The sequence below is a fragment of the Tachyglossus aculeatus genome, chromosome X1 (genome assembly GCF_015852505.1).
Source record: "Tachyglossus aculeatus isolate mTacAcu1 chromosome X1, mTacAcu1.pri, whole genome shotgun sequence".
Taxonomy (NCBI): domain Eukaryota; kingdom Metazoa; phylum Chordata; class Mammalia; order Monotremata; family Tachyglossidae; genus Tachyglossus; species Tachyglossus aculeatus.
In genome coordinates, this window is record NC_052101.1 from 46895895 (window position 1) to 46922376 (window position 26482).

The following is a 26482-nucleotide window of genomic DNA, read 5'->3' on the forward strand; positions in this document are numbered from 1 at the left end:
TGGGCAGGGACTGTGTCCAACCTGATTACCTTGTATCTATCCCAGTGCTTAGAACAGTGCCTTGCACATAGTAAATGCTTAACAAATACTGGTATTATTGTTATTATTATTTAGGCCCTTCTGACTCCCAGGCCTGTGCTCTATCCACTAGGCTACACTGCTTCCCAGTTAGGATACTCTTGGGCTTTGCTGGAAGTATTAAAATGGGTGGAGGGCTACCTTTTACTTATCTCAGTCTTATCCTTCTCCTCCTGGCCTTATCCCTCTTTGTACCTCACTTCACTACTCTCCTTCTACAACCCAGCCCACACACTTAGCTCCTTTAATGCCAACCTTCTCACTTGATCTTGTCTATCTTGCTGCCAACCTCTTGCCCACATCCTTCGTCTGACCTGGAACACGCTTCCTCTTCATATCCATCAGACAGTTACTCTCCCCACCTTCAAAGCCTTGTTGAAGGCACTTCTCCAAGAGGCCTTCCCGGACTAAGCCCTCTTTTACTTTACCTCCTCTCCCTTCTGTGTTGCACTGACTAGCTCCCTTTATTCATCCCCCCTCCAAGCCCCACATCATTTAAATACATATCTGAAATTTATTTATTTATATTCATTTTAATGTCTGTCTCCCCTGCCAGACTGTAAGCTCATTGTGAGTATGGAATGTATCTATATACATATATTGTATGTAGATTGTATGTAGATTACATGTATATCTATATACCTATATTGTACTCTCCCAATTGCTCTGTACACATTAAGCACTCAATAAATGTGATTGAATTCCTGACTGACAGCTCCCCTCTCCCCCACAGCAAACAGCACATTGTGGCAGCCTTTTTCTGTCCTTCACTAGAAATCAGGAGCAGAAGGAAACCCCCCTAAGAAAAGCACAAGGGCAATAATTGATTATTCGAAATCAGTTACCCTCCCTCCCTCCTACAAAATGATGATACATTTGGTTCCTGTTCATGTAACTCCTTGTTGGCTGTCTATATTTATATAAAGATTGCACTCAGTTATTTCAAATCAATTTCATATTATAGGAAGCACCTCATTTACTACAGTGAAATCACAATCAACGGCATGGCCTCTTCTGCTTTTCTAAGGAGTCTAAAAATTGTCCCTGATAGAGTCTGAGCTGCTCCAAGTAATCCAGAAAGCCCCCTGGGGCAACTCTGAAAATGGGTGAATTTCATTATCCTTGTTCATTTCTTTCCCTGTTTGCCCTCTGGTGGAGTTTATAGTAGACTGTGAGCTTGTCCTGTAGACTGCAAGCTGGTTGTGGGCAGAGGGCATGCCTACCAACTCTGTTGTACTTTACTGTACTTGTAGAAGCAGCATGTCTCAGTGGAAAGAGCACGGGCTTGGGAGTCAGAGGTCATGGGTTTGAATCCCGGCTCCGCCACGTGTCTGCTGTGTGACCTTGGGCAAGTTACTAAACTTCTCTAGCCTCAGTTACCTCATCTGTAAAATGGGGATTAAGACTGTGAGCCCCACGTGGGACAACCTTGATTACCTTGTATCCCCCCAGCACTTAGAACAGTGCTTTGCACATAGTAAGCGCTTAACAAATGCCATCATTATTATTATTACTCTCCCAAATACTTAGTATAATGCTCTTCACACAGTAAGCACTCAATAAATACAACTGATAGATGGGCAAAAGCAGAGGGAAGGGTATTTAGAGCAAGAAGAAATCTAGACAGTCTATCTTTGAAATATCAAGAGTAAAGGTTACAGAACAAGAGCAAATTGGAAAGGCTCAGACGCAGAACCAGGGGCCTTTTCTCGCAGTGCTTTTATTTTCAAACTTCTTGATCAATATGGGTTGGCTTCCTCTAGCGCAGATCTTCCCTTCCAAATGTGGTTTGCCCCATTTCGGCTGCATGTCTGTTCAGGATGCTAAACAGGAAAAGGACATCCTCTGGGTTTGGTTTTTTTTTTTCTCCGAGCGGGTGCTGGGTCAGCAGAGAATTATTTTTTTCTCAATGTCTCTCCCTGCATCCACAGCATTAAGTCTTCTGTGGGTGAGGGGAAGAACACAGTAAGTTTCATACGTCTTCTCCCCTGTCACTGTTAATGAAAGCCATATGATTTTGACAGAACTAACAGTTACACGTTTTTGATTGAATGTTGGTTCATCATGCCCTTACGTAATATATGGAGTTGGTCACTTGATTTAAACCATGCCAAGAAAATCCATTTACTGCATAAATCTCTTTTGTTTCCCTGAAATATAGCCAAAAGGGTAAAAGCATCCTCAGAAACGCCCTGTTTTTCACATCAGTTTTCTCCGTTATGTAAATGGTGGCCTTGTTTCTAGGGTAGTTCTGAATTGCAGTGATATTGAGGTTTAATCAATGGAAGGAGAATTTATTTTGACTGTATTAAAGTGAAAGTGGAGCCAGATGAAAAATAGTTGAATTTCAAAAAAATATTTATGCCCCTTTCACAGTATCAGCCCTTGAAATATGACCAAAGGTGTGAGGGAATCCTCAGAAATGCCTTTAATAAAATGAATTTGACTCATATTGATATGATCTAGTTTGGGGGTAATTGCCAACATGTGTGTTTATTGTATAATCAGTGCATGGGGAATTTATTTTGACAGGGTTCAAAATTGAAACGAACTGGATGAAAACATTCAAGAAAAGATTAGTTCGTTCAATGTTGATTTGTACTCCTTTTCAGAACAATGTTGCATCTATCCCCTGTTCAAGACAGTTTATTAAACTGAGAGATTACCAACTGCTAACACTTTTGTGAATCTGGGGAGGAGTGCATCCCTAGCTGATTTAGGGTGGCAGGACCCTAAATTCAGATTTAATGTCCTTGCAAAGCTATAAATCCTTCTGTGATATGGACAGCTGCAATAAAATGACTTTCCAGTGAATTTTATTTTGGGTGAGTATTGTTATAGATTTCAATTGATTAATTCATTCAAGTGTAGAGACAAATCATAAATTTGGTTGTTGCCATATGTTTTCAAAAGTAAATTTTAAAGGAAAAATATGAAGTGGTTTTCAAGTTGTATTTTGAAGTTAAGCTTTGAAGGTCAATTCAAACTGTCCATGCCTTTCTCCTTTGAGATTTACTCATTTTTTGGTCAGACCTACTTACTCTTCTTCTGTTGTCTTGATGTCCTTCCGTTTTTCACTGTTCAGTTTAAGCTGAAAGGAATCTTTGTAAATACAACATCTGATTTAAAAGATCCTGAATATGTCCTCTAAAGCAACTATAGTAAAAGATCTGACTGATTCTGATGAAGGGAATAAAGAGCTATGTACATTTTTATTTTGAAAATAATCCTCTTAAATTCATTTTAAGTTGGGTTCAGTCAATCAGAGTTAGCACTTACAACTCTCTTCTTGACACTCTGCAATGTGGTTTCTGTCTTGTTCAATCCACTGAGACTGTTCTCTTCAAAGTCACGTGGTGTAGTGGACACCCAGGCCTGGAAATCAGAAGTTCATGGGTTCTGATCCTGGCTCTGCCACTTGCCTGCTGTGTGGCCTTAGGCAAGTCACTTCACTTCTTGGTTCCTCAATCATCTCATCTGTAAAATGGAGATTGAGATTGTGTGCCTCACATGGTACAGAGACTGTTTACAACCCAATTTTCTTGTATCCACCTGAGCACTTAGTACAGTGCCTGGCACATAGTAAGTGCTTAACAAATACCATAAATATTGTTATTATTATTATTATTGTCACCCAGTTCCCCTATACCAAATCTAGTGGAGTTTATCCTACATCTCCACCATCTCTTGGCTGCCTTTGCCTCTAGGGACAACTTCCTTTTCCTGGAGACACTATCTAATCTTGATTTTATGGCACAATTTTCTCTTGATTCTCTTTTTATCTCTCTGGCTGCTTTCTACCAGGTCTCTTTCACTGGATCTTTGTATACCTGCCCCTAACTTGTGTACATACCTTGCATTCCCTGTTACATGAACACTAACTTATATACATATCCCCTTTTCCCGGTACCTCTAAATCACTTTAAATGTTCCTCTCCCTGTTAGATTGTAAACTCCTTGAGGGCAGGCAACATGGATCCTGACTCTCTTGTACTCCCCCAACCAATTAGTATAGTGCTTTGCACACAGTAGGCACTCAGTCAGGGGTATTTTTTGAACACTTACTGTGTGCAGAACACTGTACTAAGCCCTTGGGAGAGTTCAGTACACCAGAGTTGCTGAACATGTTCCCTGCCCACAAGGCACTTTCAGTCTAGATGGAGAGACGGACATTAAAATAAATTATAGATATGTACATGAGTGCTGAGAGGGAGAGGGTGAAGTGAACAATCAAGTGTTTAAAGGATACAGATCCAAGTGCGTAGGTGTTGGAGAAAGGAGAGGAAGTAAGGGGAGATAAGGGCTTAGTTGGGGATGTGATTGTAGTAATTGGAACCAGGGAATATGTTTGTATTAAGGTTTTGAAGGTGGAGAGATTGGTGGTGTGTTGTATATAATGGGGAAGGAAGATCCAGCCCAGAGGGAGAACATGGGCAAGTATGTGAAGGGGTCAGCTACTGATTAAATGAGAGTCTGTTCCTTTGTTTATCTTATATGCAGTTAATTCCTCTTTATGCCTAACAGTCTCATTTTTGGTCATCTTAATCCTCTATCACTGCTTCATTGATCTTAACAGGTGTGGCACCAGATGTCTATTTTAGAAGTAGGCAGGCTTCTTGGAAAGTTACAAATCCCTTGGAGTAGTTGAGTCAAGAGACAGTCTGATTTTGAAAATGTCACTTGAGAGTCTTCCCTATATACCCAGCATGGGTCTGTAGAGCCACCTGTCACGCAACCATCTCCTCAAAACTGTAAGCCCATTGTGGGCAGCGAATGTGTCTGTTTATTGTTTTATTGTACACTCCCAAGCGCTTAGTACAGTGCTCGATATACAATAAGCATTCGATAAACACAATTGAATGAATGAATGAAATACAGTGGGAATGGGATGGGAAAATAGCCCATTGTTTGCTTGGGACTAGAATGTCTTTGTGTTCCTGTCCAGTGTTCCTCTTGGATATTGAGGGGATTTAAGTGTTTTTGTTTATTTGTTTTTTGCAGGCCGGGCTTTGGCCTATGGATGTGCAATTAGGATACAGCACTTGGAGGAGCATGGCATAATGGTTATAGCATTGGATGGGAGTCAGAAGGTCATGGGTTCTAATTCTGTCTTCATCACTTGTCTGCTGTGTGGCCTTGGGGAAGTTACTTCACTTCTCTGTACCTCAGTTACCTCATCTGTAAAATAATAATAATAATAATGGCATTTATTGAGCGCTTACTATGTGCAAAGCACTGTTCTAAGCGCTGGGGAGGTTACAAGGTGATCAGGTTGTCCCTTGGGGGGCTCACAGTCTTAATCCCCATTTTACAGATGAGGTAACTGAGGCACAGAGAAGTTAAGTGACTTGCCCAAAGTCACACAGCTGACAATTGGCAGACCCGGGGTTTGAACCCATGACCTCTGATTCCAAAGCCTGTGCTCTTTCCACTGAGCCATGCTGCTTCTCTATGGGGATGAAGACTATGAGTCCTATCCGGGACAGGAACTGTGTCCAACCCAATTTGCCTGTATCCACCCCAGCATTTAGTACAGTGTCTGGCACATAGTAAGCACTTAACTAATACCATAATTATTATTATTGGACATTCTTGGGTCTAGTGACTGTGTGCCAATGGTATGTTCCTCTGCAAGAGACTTCATTTTAGGCACAGCATCTTGGTGATTTACTCTGAACAGCTTCATCTATTCAGCATAATTTGAGTAGAAGGCCATGTGAACATCTGTTATTCTTTGGTTGGTGGGTTTTTATGGCATTTATTAAGCACTTACTATGCACCAGGCACTGTACTAAACCCTGGGGTACATATAGGCTAATTGGGATGTACCCAGTCCATGTCCCACATTGGGCTCGTCTTAATCCCCATTTTATAGGTGAGGTACAGAGAAACTAAGTGATTTGCCCAAGGTCACACAGCAGATAGGTGGCAGAGCTAGGACTAAAACCCATGTTCCTGTTTCGGGAGCCTTAACACTGAGAAAATCAAAATGGACTCTTGAGGATTCTGCCTGCTTTGTAAAATCCATCTAACGTTGCATAGATTGAGATGCAGAACCCAGCTCTAAGTAGCTGGTGAAGTGAAAGTAGCTTTGTGAAGAGATGATTTAATCCCAACTAATAGTAGTGGCATTTATTGAACACTCTCCTTGTACAGTGCAAGTGCTTGGGAAAGCATAGAAGTCTGAAAAAATGCAGTAATCTTTTTGGCCATATTAATAGTGTAAAGTATGGAGAGCCTTGAAGTTTCTTGGTTTAACATAATTTTTTTCTAACACATTTGACAACTGTTTATTTTCAATTCAGTTTCTTAGTTAAAGCACTAAGTTGATTTATACTTAGGTTGAATAAATGTATTAGGCAATTTTCCTTTGATTTGGGAGGTTCCAATTCCCGAGCAGGCTCCTCTAGACTTTGAGCTCGTTGTGGGCAGGGAATGTGTTTGACAGGGAATGTGTTTGATGTTATATTGTACTCTCCCAAGCACTTAGTACAGTGCTTTGCACACAGATAGTGCTCAATAAATACCATTAATAATTATAATTGTTTTGCAGGGAGAGGGGTCAGGGAGAATTAGGACCACTAGTGCCCCAAGTGCTAACCTGTATTTCAGTTGGATGTGTATGTTTGCGTGCGGACACATGCTAACAAGTTTGCAAGGAGCATTCATATGTACAAAGATTTAACTAAATTGAAGTCTCTGCTTTCGTTTCAGAGACTGGTCGAAATCTGGGGTGTTACTGGATCACCTTGTGATCCTAAGGTGGCTAACAAAGGCTAGCAATAGAAATCTGGGTATCTCTAATATCCTGTTATTAGAAACATTTATGTTTAGACCCCAGCACATCTATACCATCACTCTCTTATTTTGGTGAGTGGAAACAGATCAACGTGGAATGATAGAGCTTGGAGGGATCTTGAGAAATCATCTGTTTCAGCCACCTGTGTTCAGACAGGTGGTGATGAGGTAATTCAGTACAGTTCTTGGAAGATGGTGTTGGCTTGTGTGCTAATGTTTGGTTTAATCAGCGGGAGTAGGCCCCTACTATTCAGTTTTCCAGTTCCATGCCATTTGATGTCCTTTTTATTCCTATTTTGTTATTACCTCCAACAATTCATTGAAACCCCCCCATAATGTGTTAAATCAGCTGTGCTAGATCTGGTCATTCTAGAGAGAAGAAGGACAGATTTTACATGATTGGGCCATATATGCTAAAAATAATGTTATAAATACGGTAAAGTTATGCAGGAGCAGGAAGAAAATCGTAAGTACCACTTAGAGTATGGAAATAGAAATAAACCTATGCCTACGTAATTGCTAAAATTGTCTATACATTTGTGCTAGAAGTTAATAGTAAAATGACATGACTTGGGGAGGTGGGAATTAATCTAGAGGAGATTGGTTTCAGGAGGGTTTTGAAATGGGGAGGGCAGAGGCTGGGCACATTTGAAGTGGGTAGAGGAAAGGTCATGAGCAAGGGGCCAGAATTGAGAGAGTTGAGAGCAAAGCATTATGAAGGTTAAGATGGGAAGAAGTGAAGAGTGTGAGTTGGGTAGTAGCAGGTGAAGTGACTAGATATTTAAGGAGGGAGTTGGTGGTAATCCTAAAAATCAGTGATCGGGCCTGAGGCCGAGGATAATGGATGAGCCCTTGGAGGTTTTGAAGAATGGAGAGACATGTTCCAGATGTCTTAAGACAGATACTCAGGACAGCAGAGTATAGGGTACTTTACAGAGGGGTGAGATTTACAGCAGGGAGACCAGTAAGGAAGCTGATGCTGTAGTTTATTCAAGAAATAACATGGGCTTGAATCTGAGTGGTTGTCCAGGGATGGAGAGGAAGGGGAGGATCCAGAAAATATCGGAGAGGAACAACTGGTAGGATTTAGCCCCAGAGTGAATCTGAGAATTAGAAGGCCTAGGAGAGTCAAGGATTGTTCCAAAGCCGTGAGCCTCTGGTTAGGGAGAAGGAAGGTATTGTCCACTTTGATGGGAAAGTTAGAAAGAGGATTGGGATTAGAAGGGCAAAGCCCCTTTGCTGCTCAGAGTCTGAGTTACAGCTGCAGCTGCAAGTTACAGTTTTGACAGCCGCCACAGCCTTCCAGATGTTCTGAAAGCTGAGACTGTCTCATGGCACTACTACTCCCTCACTTTCTGATTAGAAATGGGGCCTGGGAGTCCTTGTGTCGATCAGGGAAGCATCTCTTTCCCACCCTGGCATCCCTGCCTGATGATCACCCTGGGAGCAGTGTTTTTAAGAATTGGATTGAGAGGGAATTGAAGGCATAGGTCAGGGGTGCCCCGGGTTCTGGTAACAGGAAAGGCAAGTGTGTACCTTGCCTGAAGTGGAGAAGGTAGGTAAACATGACCCTAGGAACAGTAAGTTACTGAGAAGCAGTGTGGCCTAGTCAAAAGAGCACAGGCCTGGGAATCTGAGGACCTGGGTTCTAAATCCGGCTCTACCACTCATCTGCGGTGTAACCTTGGACAAGTAACTTAACTTCTCTGGGACCCAGTTACCTCATCCATAAAATGGGGATTAAATCCTACTCCCTCCTACTTACACAGTGAGCCCCATGTGGGACAGGGACTGTGTCCAACCAGATCTTGTATCTACCCCAGCACTTAGTACACATAATAAGTGACAGATAGTAAGTGATTAACAAGTTAAGCACTTAGTACAGTGCTCTGCACACAGTAAGCGCTCAATAAATACAATTGAATGAGTGAATGAAGTACAATAATAATATTAATAATGATAATATGAAAGGTCTCCAGCAACAGATGCTTTGGAGCTGCCTCCTGCATCACGCATAGGCTGAGACAAAGATAGCTTATCAGAGTCTCCTTTGAAGCTGCCTCCCCCGCCTCATGCCCACCTCACCTCTGCCTCTCTTGGCCCTTGGGGAGAGTAACAGGTTAGGTCAGAGGGTACTAGGCTGCACAATCCTTTGCAGCTAGAGCTTTGTGCAGGAGACACAGCTGGAGGATGGGAGTGGGAGTTAAAAGGATTCCAGTTCTCCCTCCCTTTCCTCTCCCCTCTAGACTGTAAGCTCATTGTGGGTGGGGAACGTATCTACCAACTCTGTTGTTCTCTCCCAAGCACTTAGTACTGTTCTCTGCCCACAGTAAGCGATCAATAAATACCACAGATTGATTGATTGACTTTGGCCTTGAGTACCAGCGTAACTCAAGGCGTGAGGTTTCTCGTCAAATCATTCTTTGTGCTGATGGTATTAGAGTTAGCATGTTTAGCCCCCAAAGTAGTTCTTGAAGAGTGGTGTTTAGTTTTAGAATGTTCCTTAAAGTTAGAGCCACATTAGAGTTTCATGAATCTTCAGTTAAATATGCAGCATAAAATTGTTACTGGTGGACTCTCATTGTTTCCGAGTGTGTGCTTCAGAGACATAGTAGTGGGTTTCCCTGGGTGTAGACAGAAGACCTCATTCCTCACAGTGAATTCCAGTTCTCTCTTAAAACCAGATCAGGTTTAATTTACCTGTAAATTCCTTACTATCCCAATTCCTAGGTCACTAAGGTTATTAGGGGGAGATTCTGCTCCCGGTTGGGTAAGTGAAAAATGTAAGTAATGCAGTTAATTTCCTCACAAATAACACCAGTTTATAGGAGTGGAATAAAGGACCACCAAGAGACCACCAGCCTTTCTGCCACCTAAGCCCTATACCCCATCCCCTCAGAGTGGGTGAAGAGGAATTTTGGCGGGGGAGGACTTCTATCAATGACTGGTGGGAGAATGGGATGTGTTCAGTGTACCCTGAACAACCACCTAGCCCACCCGCAATTTTTAACACAAGCACTCGAAAAGTTTATTCTGTTTCTGTGGGCACTTTTCTCCCTCGTCCCCGAGTTTTGAACTCATGCTGGATAGGAGCTGTTTCTGCACTAGGTGCTTAGGGATATGCACAGAAAAATCAATGTATTCCAGAGCTGATGCTAAAGAATTTTGGATGATCAGGCGAAAGACAATACTCATTGGTTTTTGAATTTACAAATACAAAATAGAACTAAGCAAATTCAGATTTCCTGCAATGAACCATGTAAATTGTCATAGTCAGCAAGATTCTCACATGATACACTCGATTATGTCACACTGGAAAATGAATTTGAAGGGTTACATTGCATAATCTTTTGAAAGCTGAGGAACAATAATTTTTTTAAATGGTATTTGTTAAGCACTTACTATGAGCCAGGTACTGTACTAAGTGCTGGGTTAGATACAAGAAAATTAGGTTGGGCACCATCTATGACCCACATGGGGCTCAGAATCTTAATCCCCATTTTACAGATGAAGTAACAAAGGTACAGAGGAGTTAAATGATATGCCCAAGGTCACAAAGCAGATAAGTGGCCAAATTGGGATTAGAACCCAGGTCCTTTGACTCTCAGGCCCATGCTTTTTCCACTAAGTCATGCTGCTTCTCAGTTATTTGGCAGAATGTCATGTACTAAACCTTTCAATATCAGCACAGTTGCCCAGCAGTAATAATTGACCCCATCTAATTAAAGTTTTGATTTTTCAGTTTCATATAAAGCAGTTTTTTCTGGATCTTAAAAGGTCTGCACGGGCAACGTTTTGACTTTAGAAACCATCACCCTTTATTTGTTCTACCTTTTTCTTTTTCTCTCAATGCTGTGTGACATTGGGTAAATCACTTCACTTCTCTGTGCCTCATTTCCCTTATCTGCAAAATGAGGATTCAACACCTATTCTCCCTCGTACTTAGAATGTGAGCCCCATATGGGATTTGTTTTATCCTGTATCTGCCTCAGTTCTTAGTTCAGTACTTGGCACATAATAAGCACTCAACAGATACTACAATTATCATCATTATTATTGTTATAAAATTATTATTTCAATAGATATTTTTATTGGGCAACACTTAGGCACTAGTTACCCATGAAGGAAAGATTATACATTGTCCCTGAGCCATGACTTTTGAATTTAAATAATGCCTAAACTGTACCCCCAGAAGGAGGGTGCAGATTACACTTAGAAGGTATGATGGAAGATATCAAGAATCAGCATAATTGTGCATTGACTGTCTTCTCAAGTTGTGTATTGTTTTAGAAAGGGGTTCTTGTAAACTCATTTAGAAACTTTGGAAAGTGCAATCTGTAATTTTTAAAGTATCTTTTGTTAGACACTAAGGAGGAGGGAGAAGCAGCAGGAGAAGAAAGCATTTAGTATTCCAGGCCACACATTCATTGTCTAGCCGACTGTTTCACTTTCCGACTCTTAAATCAAGGCTGCCTGGCTTTTGATAAGTTCAGGGACCACATTCCTATTCATTGTATTACCTTGAGAAATTCTTTGGGTTTTAAAGTGGTTGAAATGTAAACTGTTGTGTTTAACCCCCAAAGACTGATACCCCTTAAAAGAAATGCGGAGTTTCAAGTCAACATTTTCCTCATTTAGAAGTGATCTTTCATTTTCATTCTTCTCATTGATTCCACATCCTGGCTTACTGCTTTTTCCCTGGTCCCACTCTCCATAGAACTTGGAGGGGTGGACTGAAGGGTAGGTAAGGTTAAATCCGCCCTTTCCTCTCCATCCAAACTGCTACGATGTTAGTACAGTCACTCATTGTATCCCACCTAGATTACTGTATCAGCCTCCTTTCTGACCTCCAAACCTTCTGCCTCTCTTCACTCCAGTCCATACTTCACTCAGCTGCCCAGATTATCTTTCTACAGAAACGTTCAAGGCATGTCACCTACCTCCTCAAAAATTTCCAGTGGTTGCCTATCCACCTCCATATCAAACGAAAGCTCCTTACCTTTGGCTTTAAAGCATTCCATCACCTTGCCCCTTCCTATCTCACCTTGCTTCTCTCCTTCTACAACCCAGCCTGCACATTTCACTCCTCTGGTGCTAACCTTGTCACTGTGCCTCAATCTTGCCTGTCTCACCACCACCCCCTGGCCCATGTTCTACATCTGGCCTGGAATGCCCTCCCTTCTCAAATTCATTCATTCAGTTGTACTTATTGAGCGCTTACTGTGTGCAGAGCACTGTACTAAGCGCTTGGGAAGTACAAGTTGGCAACATATAGAGACTGTCCCTACCCAACAACGGGCTCACAGTCTTGAGGGGGGAAGACAGACAACAAAGCAAAACATGTAGACAGGTGTCAGAATAATCAGAACAAATAGAATTATAGCCATATGCACATCATTAACAAAATAAATAGAATAGTAAATATGTACAAGTAAAAATAAATAGAGTAGTAAATCTGTACAAATATATACATGTGCTATGGGGAGAGGAAGGAGGTAGGGCGGGGGGATGGGGAGGAGGAGAGGATAAAGGGGGCTCAGTCTGGGAAGGCCTCCTGGAGGAGGTGGGCGCTCACCTGGAGGAGGTAGGGCTTTGAAGGGAGGAAGAGAGCTAGTTTGGCGGATGTGTGGAGGGAGGACATTCCAGGCCTCAAATCCACCAGATAATGACTGTCCCTCATGTCAAAGCCTTATGGAAAGCACATCTCCTCCAAGAGGCCTTCCCAGACTAAGCCCCACTTTTCCTCATCTCTCACTCCCTTCTGTGTCACCCTGATTTGCTCCTTTTGCTCTTCCCCCGTCTCTCCACCCCACAGCACTTATGTATATATCATCATTTTATTGATTTATATTGATGTCTGTTTATTTGTATTAATGTCTGTCATGCCCCCACCCGACAGACTGTGGGCAGGGATTTTCTCTATTGCTGTATAATACTTTCCCAAGCATTTAGTACAGTGCACTGCACACAGTAAGTGCCCAATAAATATGAATGAATGAATGAAGTTACCAGGACTCCACTTGTCTCTTGGAGATGTGGAGGCTCTGCCTCTTCCTGCTTCCTAAAGTTTAAGAGTAGGCCAGAAGTGCAGAAATGACCAGCCTCCTCTTCAAAATTCTGTTTTTGGAAATGAACAAAATCATCCATTGAGAATAGAGTGTGAATTTGGGTTATTATAAAAATATGTTTTGGCAGAGATTTGAGTTTCTGGATTTTAGTCAGTTATTAATCTAGTTGAAATATCACAGATTTGAGATTTTATTTTAATTTATTTTAGTTTTTACCTTTTTGTTTATATTCAATGATTTGGGCATGTCAAGAACTTCAAAAAAGGCTTCTTTCTGGAATTAATGAATAACACAGTTGGCTAAAATGACACTAAACATTGCAGCTTTTCATTGGTAAATATCGCACTGTTTAAGCAGTGTAGTTTAAGGGTCCATCATCAAAACTTAATAATGTCCATTTCTTGGTCCTGAGCTGAGGACTACAGTGGAGCAAACAGAATAATGGCACTTGCAAGGAAACCTCGGGTACCAAGGCTCACAAGGAAACACCTGTGGATGAGAAACCTCTCCAAAAAATCCACACCCACATTACAGTATAAGAAGGGATAGTCCAGTGGGTATGCACAATGCAGTTGGGATGAAGGGGGCGGTGGAACTGTGAGATGGCGCCTTTTCATTTGCACCCCCAGATGAAATTACACTGGGAATGACATCATCTTTGAGTAAAATGGGCAGATTTAGAAATATAAAGTCTATATACATATACTTGATTTGTGTGTGTGTGTTTTGTTTTAATCTCCATTTCAGTAAATACTGAAATTTAAATGTTCCCAGCTTTAGTACTGACCTTTATGAGACAACCATTTTTTCAATGAGAAAATAAAGCAGATATATTTCATTGTTCAGGCAACCGAAAGCGAGATGGGAGATATGGATTTGACAGGTCTCCCAGAAGCCCCTGTTGATTCTGAGGATGAAGAGGAGGAAGATGAGGAGATTGACCGAACTTCAGATCCACTATTGGGTCGAGATGTCGTTCGAGAATGCCTTGAAAAAGAACCTGCAGACAAAACTGATGATGACATTGGTACGAAGTAATCAGATCTGCTTTTTTGTGATGAATATTTTATAACTTTACTTGAAAAATAGAAATCTCTTTGAAGCATGAAAGTTCCCTTTAGACTTTTTCTCTGCCCTCAGTGTCCTTTTATCTTCGAGTATCAAGGCATTTGAAAAACAAGTCCAATAAGATGTTCAGTCTCAAAATGACATATTTGTAAAAAAAGAAAAAACTCAGACAAGATATTTTAGCTATTCCAAAATAAATATTTTTATTTAAAATGCTGATGAAAATCACTGTATTACAGTTGTTCAGTAATTGATGTAATAGCTTTAGTGCAGTTTCCTTTGGAACAAGTCCCAATATTCAGTTTTTGCCTGGCAGAAAATTAAATGGACACTTTAGTTTTATTTTTTAATGTTGCAGGATGTCTTAATGCTAACACAAATTCATTTTTCAAAGACTCTTAGTTTTCCATCATAGACTTGTTATATGCTCATAAACTTAATTGTCATTGTGCTAATAGATACTATGATCCTTTGGAACCCAAATGATATGCTTAGTTGTTTTGAATGAAATAGGAAGCAGCATTGCCAAGTGGAAAGAGCATGGATCTAGTAGTCATAGGACCTGGGTTCTAATGTGAACTCTGCCACTTGTCTGCCGTGTGACCTTGGGCAAGTCACTTCTCTGTGCCTCAGTTTCCTCAACTCTAAAACGGGGAGTTAATGCCCATTCTCCCTCCTGTTTAGATTATGAGCTCCATGTGGGACAGGAACTGTGTCCAACCTAATTAACTTGTATCTACAGCAATGCTTGACACATAGTAATTGCTTGACGAATACCATTGGAAAAAAAAAAAGGAAATACTCATTGAACTCATCCATAGATTCATGCAAGAATCAGAGTACTTCATGAAACTCCTTAAACCAATTTAGTGTATTTTCAGGGTCACCGAAGTATTTCCTCAATATTTCTTTTTATTCCTTAGAACAATTACTAGAATTTATGCACCAACTCCCCGCCTTTGCAAATATGACCATGTCTGTAAGACGAGAGCTGTGCTCAGTGATGATCTTTGAAGTGGTCGAGCAAGCCGGAGCCACCATCTTGGAACATGGGCAAGAAGTAAGTGGTAGCTACAAAACTGTTCTTTTGATTAAGTTCCTGACTAATCTTTTTTTAATTTTTACTGTGAAAGCCAAATGAACAAAAGCATTATTAAATCAACAAAAACATTTGAAGCCTCCTTTTCAAGGTCATCTGTCCTCAGCCTGCCTCAAGAAGTTTAATTCATCGCTTTCCATTTATATTGCATGATTGAACATCTGACTGTATATGTTCTTATGGTGATGATGGTGTAGTGCGTAGAGCACAGGCCTACGGTTCAGAAGGTTATGGGTTCTAATCCTAGCTCGGCCACTTGTCCGCTGTGTGACCTTGGGCAAGTCACTTCACTTCTCTGGGCCTCGGTTCCCTCATCTGTAGAATGGGGATTAAGACTGTGAGCCCATGTGGGACAGGAACTGTATCCGACTTGATTACCTTGTATCTATCCACTTGCTTGGAACAGTGCTTGGCACATACTAAGTGCTTAACAAATGCAATTATAATAGTTCCTGCATGCAAGCTTGTCATACAGCAGCTGATTCGATATTATTTTCATATCTTCATTTAGCCATCGACCTTGAGCTAATTAATAATAATAATGGTAATATCAATCAATAGTATGTACTGAGTGATTACTGTGTGCAGAGCACTGTCCTAAGAGCTTGGAAAGTACAATACAACAATAAAGAAAGATAACCCCTGCCCACAACCAGCTCAAAGTCTACAGGGTTGTATAATAATTATGGTAATTGTTGACCACTTACTTTGTGCCAGGTACTGTACTAAGTGCTGGGTGGATACAATCAAGTCAGGTTGGACACAGTCCCTATCCCATATGGGGCACAAAATCTTGATCCCCATTTTGCAGATGATCTAGCTGAGGCACAGAGAGGTGAAGTGATTTGTCCAAGGTCACACTGTAAATATGTGCAGTCAGGATTGGAACCCATGACCTTCTGACTCCAGCCACGTGCTCTATCTAGTATACCATGCTGTTTCTCAATAGTCTCAAAAATAAGCATTTTCTGTGGGTCATGCACTGTACTAAGTGCTAGAGTTGATACAAGATGATGAGGTTGGCTGTAGCCTCTGTCCTTCATCCACTTTACAGTCTAAGCTACAACACGAATAGCTTCAACGTCAGGGGTTTAATGACATTCTAGGAAGAGTTGGATAAAGGAGGCACAGAGGAGCTGATTGTCTTGGAATCTGAGCAATCCTGCCCTAAGGAGGCCAAACCAGACAGGGATGTTGCCACTGGTTTCACTTCCAGAGACCACTCAGGCTCTGGCCTGGGTTGCAGCTTTGTGATCTGGGGCAAATTACTTAACTTGTCTGTGCCTCAGTTTTCTCTTCAGGGACTAATACCTGTTTACTCCCTCCTCTGGACTTTGATCCCTATAAGGGCCGGGGATAGTGCCCAACCTGATCATTTTGTAATTATTCCAATGCTTAATACAACACTTGGCACATAGATAACATTTAACAAATACCACTTTCATGATTGTTAATATTATTATACTACTATAATAAGTAACATTGGTGTGGGAACAGGGAGATGGGCAACAATAGTGAAAATCCATGCCCTGGGCAGCACAGCTTTTTCTCAGTTCCAGAGTATCACTTCCTACCAATTATCCCTAGATGGCTTTAGCTGAGCCTAATTTCCCATCTACCTAAGACCCCCAAATCAATAAATCAATCAATCGTAGTTATTGTGCACTCACTAAGTGCAGAACACTCTACTGAGTGCTTGGGAGAATACAATACAACAGAATGAGCAGACATGTTCCCTGCTCATATCGAGCTTACAGTCTAGTGCTCAGGTCTAGACTGGACTGAAATCGGAGGGGCAATAGATCAACTTATGCTCCAGAGTGTGTGACATCACAGTGTTCTCGTAACCTCTTCTAACCTTAGCATGACATGCTGAATTGTACTTTCCAAGTGCTTAATACAGAGCTCTGCACACAGTAAGCACTCAATAAATACGATTGAATGAATGAATGAATGAGTCACAGTGTTTGCTTACCTTCCTCTCTCTTCTGTGTCATCCATTTGGATCTGTGATCTTTGGGCATTTGATATTCACCCCACTTTCAACCCTACAGAATGTATGTGTATATCTATAAATAATGTATTATGAATTATTTATACTAATGTCTGTGTCCCTCGCTGGACTGTAAACTTGTTGTGGGCAGGAAATGTGCTTATCAACTTTGTTGTCTTGTACTCTCCCATGCACTTGGTACGGTGGTCTGTACAAAGTAAGCACTCAGTAAATTCCATTGATGATGGTGATATAATAAAAATAATGTCATTTGTTAAGCAGTTACTATGTGCAGAGCAATGTTCTAAGCACTGATGATTATATAAGACCTTGTGACCTTGCTCCAGTGGTAAGCTGGGGCCTTTTGCTAACATTTAGGCGTAGGATATCTTTTCAGTTATTCAAAATTCCAATCAATCAATCAATCGTATTTATTGAGCGCTTACTGTGTGCAGAGCACTGTACTAAGCGCTTGGGAAGTACAAGTTGGCAACATATAGAGACGGTCCCTACCCAACAGTGGGCTCACAGTTTAGAAGGGGGAGACAGAGAACAAAACCAAACATATTAACAAAATAAAATAAATAGAATAGATATGTACAAGTAAAATAAATAAATAGAGTAATAAATATGTACAAACATATATACATATATACAGGTGCTGTGGGGAAGGGAAGGAGGTAAAATGGGGGGGATGGGGAGGGGGATGAGGGGGGAGAGGAAGGAGGGGGCCCAGTCTGGGAAGGCCTCCTGGAGGAGGTGAGCTCTCAGTAGGGCCTTGAAGGGAGGAAGAGAGCTAGCTTGGCGGATGTTGGGAGGGAGGGCATTCCAGGCCAGGGGGATGACGTGGGCTGGGGGTCGACAGCGGGACAGGCGAGAACGAGGCATGGTGAGGAGATTAGCAGCAGAGGAGCAGAGGGTGCGGGCTGGGCTGTAGAAGGAGAGAAGGGAGGTGAGGTAGGAGGGGGCGAGGTGATGGAGAGCCTTGAAGCCGAGGGTGAGGAGTTTCTGCCTGATGTGCAGATTGATTGGTAGCCACTGGAGATTTTTGAGGAGGGGAATAACATGCCCAGAGCGTTTCTGGACAAAGACAATCCGGGCAGTGACATGAAGTATGGATTGAAGTGGGGAGAGACACGAGGATGGGAGATCAGGGAGGAGGCTGATGCAGTAGTCCAGACAGGATAGGATGAGAGCTTGAACAAACAGGGTACCGGTTTGGATGGAGAGGAAAGGGCAGATCTTGGCAATGTTGCGGAGCTGAGACCGGCAGGTTTTGGTGATGGCTTGGATGTGAGGGGTGAATGAGAGAGCGGAGTCGAGGATGACACCAAGGTTGCAGGCTTGTAATACAGGAAGGATGGTAGTGCCGTCCACAGTGATGGGAAAGTCAGGGAGAGGGCAGGGTTTGGGAGGGAAGACAAGGAGTTCAGTCTTGGACATGTTGAGTTTTAGGTGGCGGGCAGACATCCCGATGGTTGAATTCCACAGGGCAAGGAGGAGATGTTGGTTTCATAAATCAGTTCTATGCATCATTTATTTTGTAGTTTCTCCTAAACTATGAAAATAAATAACAACATGGAATTAGCGTTTGTGGGCTTGGCCTTAGAAGTTGTAAAGTCTGGATGGTGATTCACAAATCAAAGTATTTTACCAAATTGATTAACCAATTGCTTAGACTGATAGAAAATGCTACCACTTGGTGGAAAAGCAAAGAAACCTGACAACTAAATAAAAATTGAAGTCTGGAAGCTTTAACCTAATCCTCACTGTAGGAAGGGATCTTATTAAATCACAAATAATCCCCAAATCACTTACATTTAGGGAAGAGGCAGGAGAAGTTTCCACTGAAAAAGATTCATGGCTATGATTTGAACTACAACAGTTAAAACGAAGCTGAACTAATTTGGCCTTATCCATTCTTGACCCTATTGAAAAATCATACTTCTGGTACAATGCATTCTAGCAGTTCAAAGCCATGGGTACAGGACTACTTGCAAGTGGAGTTAACTGACATAATAATAATAATAATATTTAAATTAGTTCTAAGAATATTGGTAGATTCTGCTATAATTTGGATCATCCCCATAAGTATATCAGGCTCTTCTCCACTTTACTATCTTTTATTTCCTGTAGTTGTCATCCTTAGTACGTCATCCCAACAATTCCAACTCCCTCGAACATGCACATAAACCTTCTTTTGTTGTGTTTGTCGTTTGCAGCGCCAGGCATTGTTTTTATTTCTGCCTCAAGAATTTCTCGAGTTCTTCTCCAAAAGATCTACTCCTTTACTGATTAGATTGTGAGCCCGCTGTTGGGTAGGGACCGTCTCTATATGTTACCAACTTGTACTTCCCAAGCGCTTAGTACAGTGCTCTGCACACAGTAAGCACTCAATAAACACAATTGAATGAATGAATTAGATTGTGTGATGCTGATATGCCTGCCAAAGTTGTCTCCCAGGTTTGAACTGAGTGCCAGGAGTTCGAGGCTTTGATTTATTGCACCCTTGAAATATTTCCACTGTCCCCTTGTCTTGAGTTTCTCGATTTCGGCTCATCACATAGTAGATGTCTGGGGCTGCCACTGTCATCCGTTCTGCTCATACAACCCACATGGTGATGCTGTGTTGACGTGATGTTGAGTGACTGACTTCTCTCTAAGACTTCATCATCAATCATATTTATTGAGCGCTTACTATGTGTAGAGCACTGTACTAAGCGCTTGGGTAGTACAAATTGGCAACATATAGAGACAGTCCCTACCCAACAGTGGGCTCACAGTCTAAAAGGGGGAGACAGAGAACAAAACCAAACATACTAACAAAATAAAATAAATAGAATAGATATGTACAAGTAAAATAAATAAACAAATAAATAGAGTAATAAATATGTACAAACATATATACATATATACAGGTGCTGTGGGGAAGGGAAGGAGGTAAGATGGGGGGATGGAGAGGGGGACGAGGGGGAGAGGAAGGAAGGGGCTCAGTCTGGGAAGGCCTCCTGGAGGAGGTGAGCTCTCAGCAGGGCCTTGAAGGGGGGAAGAGAGCTAGCTTGGCGGATAGGCAGAGGGAGGGCATTCCAGGCCCGGGGGATGACATGGGCCGGGGGTCGATGGCGGGACAGGCGAGAACGAGGTACGGTGAGGAGGTGAGGTAGGAGGGGGCGAGGTGTTGGACAGCCTTGAAGCCCAGGGTGAGGAGTTTCTGCCTGATGCGCAGATTGATTGGTAGCCACTGGAGATTTTTGAGGAGGGGAGTAATATGCCCAGAGCGTTTCTGGACAAAGATAATCCGGGCAGCAGCATGAAGTATGGATTGAAGTGCAGAGAGACACGAGGATGGGAGATCAGAGAGAAGGCTGATGCAGTAGTCCAGATGGGACAGGATGAGAGCTTGAATGAGCAGGGTAGCGGTGTGGATGGAGGGGCAAGGGCGGATCTTAGCAATGTTGTGGAGCTGAGACCGGCAGGTTTTGGTGACGGCTTGGATGTGAGGGGTGAATGAGAGAGCGGAGTCGAGGATGACACCAAGGTTGCGGGCTTGTGAGACAGGAAGGATGGTAGTGCCATCGACAGAGATGGGAAAGTCAGGGAGAGGGCAAGGTTTGGGAGGGAAGACAAGGAGTTCAGTCTTCGACATGTTGAGCTTTAGGTGGTGGGCAGACATCCAGATGGAGATGTCCTGAAGGCAGGAGGAGATGCGAGCCTGGAGAGAGGGGGAGAGAGCAGGGGCAGAGATGTAGATCTGGGTGTCATCAGTGTAGAGATGATAGTTGAAGCCGTGGGAGCGAATAAGGTCACCAAGGGAGTGCATGTAGATTGAGAACAGAAGGGGACCAAGCACTGAACCTTGGGGAACCCCCACGGTAAGAGGATGGGAGGGGGAGGAGGAGCCTGCAAAAGAGACTGAGAAAGAACGACTGGAGAGATAAGAGGAGAACCAGGAGAGGATGGAGTCTGTGAAGCCAAGGTCAGATAGCGTGTTGAGGAGAAGGGGGTGGTCCACAGTGTCAAAGGCAGCTGAGAGGTCGAGGAGGATTAGGACAGAGGACTTGTATTTCTGTGATTCTGTCATACCATTTTGATAGTGAGGATGATCCCTAAGTGTCACTAATGGAACAGCTTAAGGATTTGGAAATAGCATTAGTGAGGAGAAAACTTCTCATAACCACGGAAAAGGATCGAGACCAGTATTCTTTTGGTGTGGTCTGAAGCTGCTACCTCAACACCGACCGAATCCTAAAGAATGTTCTCACTTTTATGATCCAATAAATACTCTATTTCCCTGTCAGTATATTGCATAGGTAACAGAATTATATGCTGAAATTCACCTTTGTTTTACCGATAAAGATTGTAGGTAGTGTGTAGGGTTCCCTGACACAGGTTGATATGGTCTATATAAATCATCAGTGCCACAGAAAAATAGTATTTTTTGTGGAAGACCATTGTGAAGTATTTTTATATTTTTATGGAGAAGCAGCATGGCTCAGTGGAAGGAGCACGGGCTTTGGAGTCAGAGGTCATGGGTTCAAATCTTGTCTCCACCAACTGTTGGCTGTGTGACTTTGGGCAAGTCACTTAACTTCTCTGTGCCTCAGTTACCTCATCTGTAAAATGGGGATTAAAACTGTGAACCCCCATGGGACAACCTGATCACCTTGTAGCCTCCCCAGCGCTTAGAACAGTGCTTTGCACATAGTAAATGCTTAACAAATACCATTATTATTATTATTAATGACCATACTTCCTTAAAATAGCTTGTAGGAGCTGGCTTTGGAAAATACTAGGAAAAGCTAGGGTAGTCTAGTGACTTGTTGAAACATTTTATTAGTCGAGCCTGGTAAGAATTTTTCAGTTTAATGAAGTAGGTTGAATATGCATTTCTGGAGATATGAGTTTTCTCCCCTCCTCCACTTCCCCCTCCAACCCCACCTCCCTTATTTGTTTAGCTTTTCCCTGTTTCAGTTATGTCAGTAGTGGTACTGTTTAGCATGTAACTTCAGGTGCCTTTTCATTCTCAGGCTGTTTGTATTAGGGAAGAATGTCAGTATTAATTCCAGTAGCTTGAAAGTGAATTCCCGTACCAATAGTAGCATCTTATAATGACTTTCGAGTGCTTCTGGAGGAAAGGAATGATCACATTTAGTTGAAATTATAAAACCCAGATATTGTCACATACTAAGGAACAGTTCAAAGTGGTATTATCCAGTAAACACAATTTTCAGTGTTCTTATTTAGGTTATATCTTGTAAGGAAAACTTATGGAATTTGCACATAAACTTCTTAGAGAAAGTGATGATTCATGTCTATAGGGCATTCCATTTCAAAATGGCAGTGCCTTTGTTTTCTCTCCTTCAAAGTTCTCACTATAAGCTGTACTAGGTTTATAAGAGTTTTCACCTAATAATTCTCCTTAGCAGGATAGAAAACAAAGCCAAAAATATAGGTAGCTTCAGGCACCCAGAAGTAAATTATTGGCAGTTGTGGTTCCACCCTGCTATCATTAGTTCAGATTCTTTTAATGTCCAGTTGAGCTTTAGGATAGTGAAGACCAATGAGGAATCTGTGTTACATTTAGAAATGCATGTTAGCAATTTTTGCTTCCTGTAAGGAACTGTTGAGCAAAAGGAAAATGACACCCTTAAGAAATCTAATTTCCCTCCTTCTCTCAGATGAGAAGGAATTTAGGTCATTAGATATCAGTGTTTCATGGTGAATTCTCCTCTTAGGATAATGGAATGGGGAGAGGGTAGCATGATAAAGAATAAAATAAACCATTGTTTTCTGTAAAGGAGAGGACATTTTAGACTGTAGCTCTCAACATTCTTTTTTTAGGCCAAAACTCCCTGCATAAATATGTAAGAATAGATCCCATACCTACTTCCTCAAAAAAATTTGGAAAGATGGGCAGTGGCAAAATTTAAAACTTTTGACCTGATGGAATTCATCTCCTGAAATTAAATGTTGAACTTGATGAATTGTAGCAATGATGGCTTTCATTGACTTTTTCTGTAGTTATTGACTCAGTTACCTGCAGTAAACAGCTGTTTTCAGTGTACATGAGAGGTGTAGTATATATTAATAACTGGAAACTTAGAAATGTGATACAATAAGGAAGCACTTTTCTTTTAAGGTATTGAAAAGATCTCTTTCTTTCTTCAGCTTGATTCTTGGTATGTGATTTTAAATGGCACTGTAGAGATCAGTCACCCAGATGGAAAAAGTGAAAGTCTTTGCATGGGAAATAGCTTTGGAATTACTCCCTCCTTGGATAAGCAGTATATGAATGGAGTCGTTAGAACCAAAGTAGATGATTGTCAGGTAAGCTTGTCTAAATATGCAACTGCTCTGTTTTGTTCACTGGTAGAGATGGGGGGAAAGAGTACTTATTTTCTTCACCAATTTCCTCAAATTTAACAGGGACTAAATCAAAGAAGCTGTAATTCAGACGAGGAAAATTCAGTCCTGAATTTCTGTTTATACCATTTCTGCCTAAAGTTAAACTTGCTTTCTCTTTAAGCAAGAAATAGGAACTTCAGAATTGTGGGCTATTAACCTACCCATTTCGTGTTTTGGTGTAGAGGTCAGTTTTTCAGTTAATTAGAAAATACCTACTTCTGCTTTTTGACTGTTCTCCTTACCACGGGCTTCTCTGTGTCACCACTTTGTGCTTGGATTATTTATTTCCCTTGAGTCTTTGATACTGACTGAAGGAACCGAACAAGACAAGACTGATGCCACTAGATTTTCTACCAGCTTGTTCTGCCTTGGTGCAGGGTGATATATTTATGTATTACAGGTTTATTAATTGTCCCCATGTTATTCTTGGGCAGTTTGTATGCATAGCCCAGCAGGACTACTGGAGAATCTTAAACCATGTGGAAAAAAACACCCATAAAGTAGAGGAAGAAGGTGAAATTGTTATGGTACAGGAGCACAGAGAGCTAGATCGCAGTGGAACCAGAAAAGGGCACATAGTCATTAAGGTAACTTTCTTTCTCTCATTTTTATCTGCTTACTGTAAAGAAATCTTTTGGTGTCTTTTGAGAGATTGTTAATTAATTTCTCTGATTTTCTCAGTTGAACATGGTCCTTTCCAACAGGTTTTTGGTCCAAGGTGACTTTCCTATTTTTAATATTCATGGGATTTCGTTGGAGTAGAACATTTTTAAGTAGAAAACATTTTACTGTGAGCCCAATTGTTTGACACCCAATTCATCTTAAGATAAATAGACTGATAGAGTATTTCATTCTCCAAAGTGTGTATTAGAGCAGTGGTGTTCGTGCATTCGTTTGAACATTAAATTACTGAGGTGATTTAATTTTTAAGATGGGGATTATTAAATGATTTGTTCCCCCCACCCTCCCACCCCAGTAATTTACAAGTTAAATGATAAAATACTCCATAGAAGCAAAGTTGTATGTACCTTTTCCAGAAACTTTGTTTTTGGATTTTTAGGCAACACCAGAACGGCTCATCATGCACTTAATAGAAGAACATTCTATTGTGGATCCAACTTACATAGAAGATTTCTTGTTGACATACAGGACGTTTCTCACGAGTCCCTTGGAAGTTGGGGACAAACTCCTGGAGTGGTTTAAACTTGACAGTTTAAGGGACAAGGTTGGTTGGAAAATTTAGATAAAGAATAATAAATATGCCTTTTGCTTCCTTCTTTTACTGTGAAACAGAAATAAGTTGTAATATTCTCATCTGGGTGACCTAACTGTAAATGCTGTTCCTTCTGTTTATTTTGATGACCTGTTTATTTCAGGCTTGTAGAGAGCTGGGCAAGGCAGTTGAGTGGTGTATTTGGGAACAGTACATGTTAATAAGGCTTTCACATTTTCAAAAGAAGAAAAACAAATCATTGGGTGTGTGAGGCAGTAGTAGGAGCAGCATGAACAATGGGGCAGAAATTACAACTTCTTAAAACTGGGTGAAGGTATTTTTATAGGGGTAAAGTGTGGCCTTTAGCAGCACTGTCTGTTGGAAGTAATCCTGGGCATGTGGATGAAAGGCCCTGTTTTAAAGAGTGGATGGAGGTCTGCTCCAAGAATGGTTGAAGTGATCTTTACACATTGAAAGCTGAAAAAATGTCTGCAGTGCCTTCTGTTTTTCCAGATTAGAATCATGAGAAAATTATTCCTACTCCATCATAAGTAGAGAGGCCTGTTTAAAACACGTCACACACAGGTCACTTTCACCTGTCACCGGATAAGAAGAAAGTAGTTAAAACTACCCGAGTGCCTTAAGTGAAGGTTGCTTTCTACTGACCATCTTATGCTTGAAGTAGGTGTGGACTGGTCACAGGAGTGAAGTATAAATGCCTCAGCAAACTCTAAGTGGGAAGTAAGTTATTTTAAGAAAAGAGAAACTTGAGTCAGAATTGGCCTCATTTATATACTTTCAATATTTAATGCAATCAAGTCACCATTTATAACACTGTCAGAAAACAGGTGAAAAAGCCCAGAACATTTGCTTTTCCCAGAGTAACTATCAGGATTCCAGAGAAACAGGTGAACAATAATTGAAGCGTAGGGGGTTTTGTTCTTCCAATTTTATGGTATTCCATGGAAAAAAGCAGCCACAGAACTGAGCCACAGCAGCTGTCAGAATGAGGAAGGAAGATGATTTCAATGTTTTGTAATGTCCAGGCTTCCTAATTGAATGTAAAATTCTGTATGGCAGAACAAACACTGACTCAGTCCTTGCAACTTTTATTCCAAGGTGGAAAGACAAGCACAGCACATATTAATGAAGTGATTCAGCACAGATGAATATTGATCACTGTCAGCTATAAGATTGTCACCTTCATAGTTTAGTGGGTTTTATCTTTACAGGTCACGTTTCCTCTATCTTTCCTGTGCTGGGAGTTTGTTTAAAATGAACGTTTTGAATTTTTTTCTTTATGAAATCTTTTAAATTTCTGTCCTGGCTATAAGCATGTTTTCTCTGCTCTTATTTCCATAGGTTACTCGGGTAGTGTTGTTGTGGGTCAACAATCATTTCAATGATTTTGAAGGAGATCCAGCAATGACTCGGTTTCTGGAGGAATTTGAAAAGCATCTGGAAGATACAGTAAGGCTGAAAGAACATTCTCTTTCATAGTTTTTCTTTTCAGGCCACAATGCTAAGAGTCACAAACTTATTGATCACACAAGTTAAACAAAAGAAAGTACTGGCGGTTAACGCAATGACTGGGTCTATTTGGACATAAGTGTATTTGTGGAAGAGAGTTTTCCTGGAGAAAACAAAAACCAATTTTGGCCCTGAATCTAGGGAAAATGTAGATAACAGTTATGCTATTTGTTAAGCACTTACTATGTGCCAGGCACTGTACTAAGCGCTGGGATGGATACATCAAATTG

The 26482-nt window shown here is 41.3% G+C and overlaps 1 protein-coding gene across 6 annotated transcripts in view; it reads left to right on the plus strand.

Annotated features, from left to right (window-relative positions):
* The window catches only part of RAPGEF6 (Rap guanine nucleotide exchange factor 6), a 295383-nt gene that overhangs the window by 193592 nt on the left and 75309 nt on the right, over positions 1-26482 (plus strand). For all 6 annotated transcript variants that reach the window (XM_038740784.1, XM_038740786.1, XM_038740785.1 and 3 more), the window contains 6 exons: positions 13791-13971; positions 14936-15072; positions 23273-23431; positions 23944-24096; positions 24570-24734; positions 26085-26192. In XM_038740784.1, coding sequence (XP_038596712.1) covers positions 13791-13971; positions 14936-15072; positions 23273-23431; positions 23944-24096; positions 24570-24734; positions 26085-26192 — 903 coding nt within the window. The remainder of the gene's footprint in view (positions 1-13790; positions 13972-14935; positions 15073-23272; positions 23432-23943; positions 24097-24569; positions 24735-26084; positions 26193-26482) is intronic.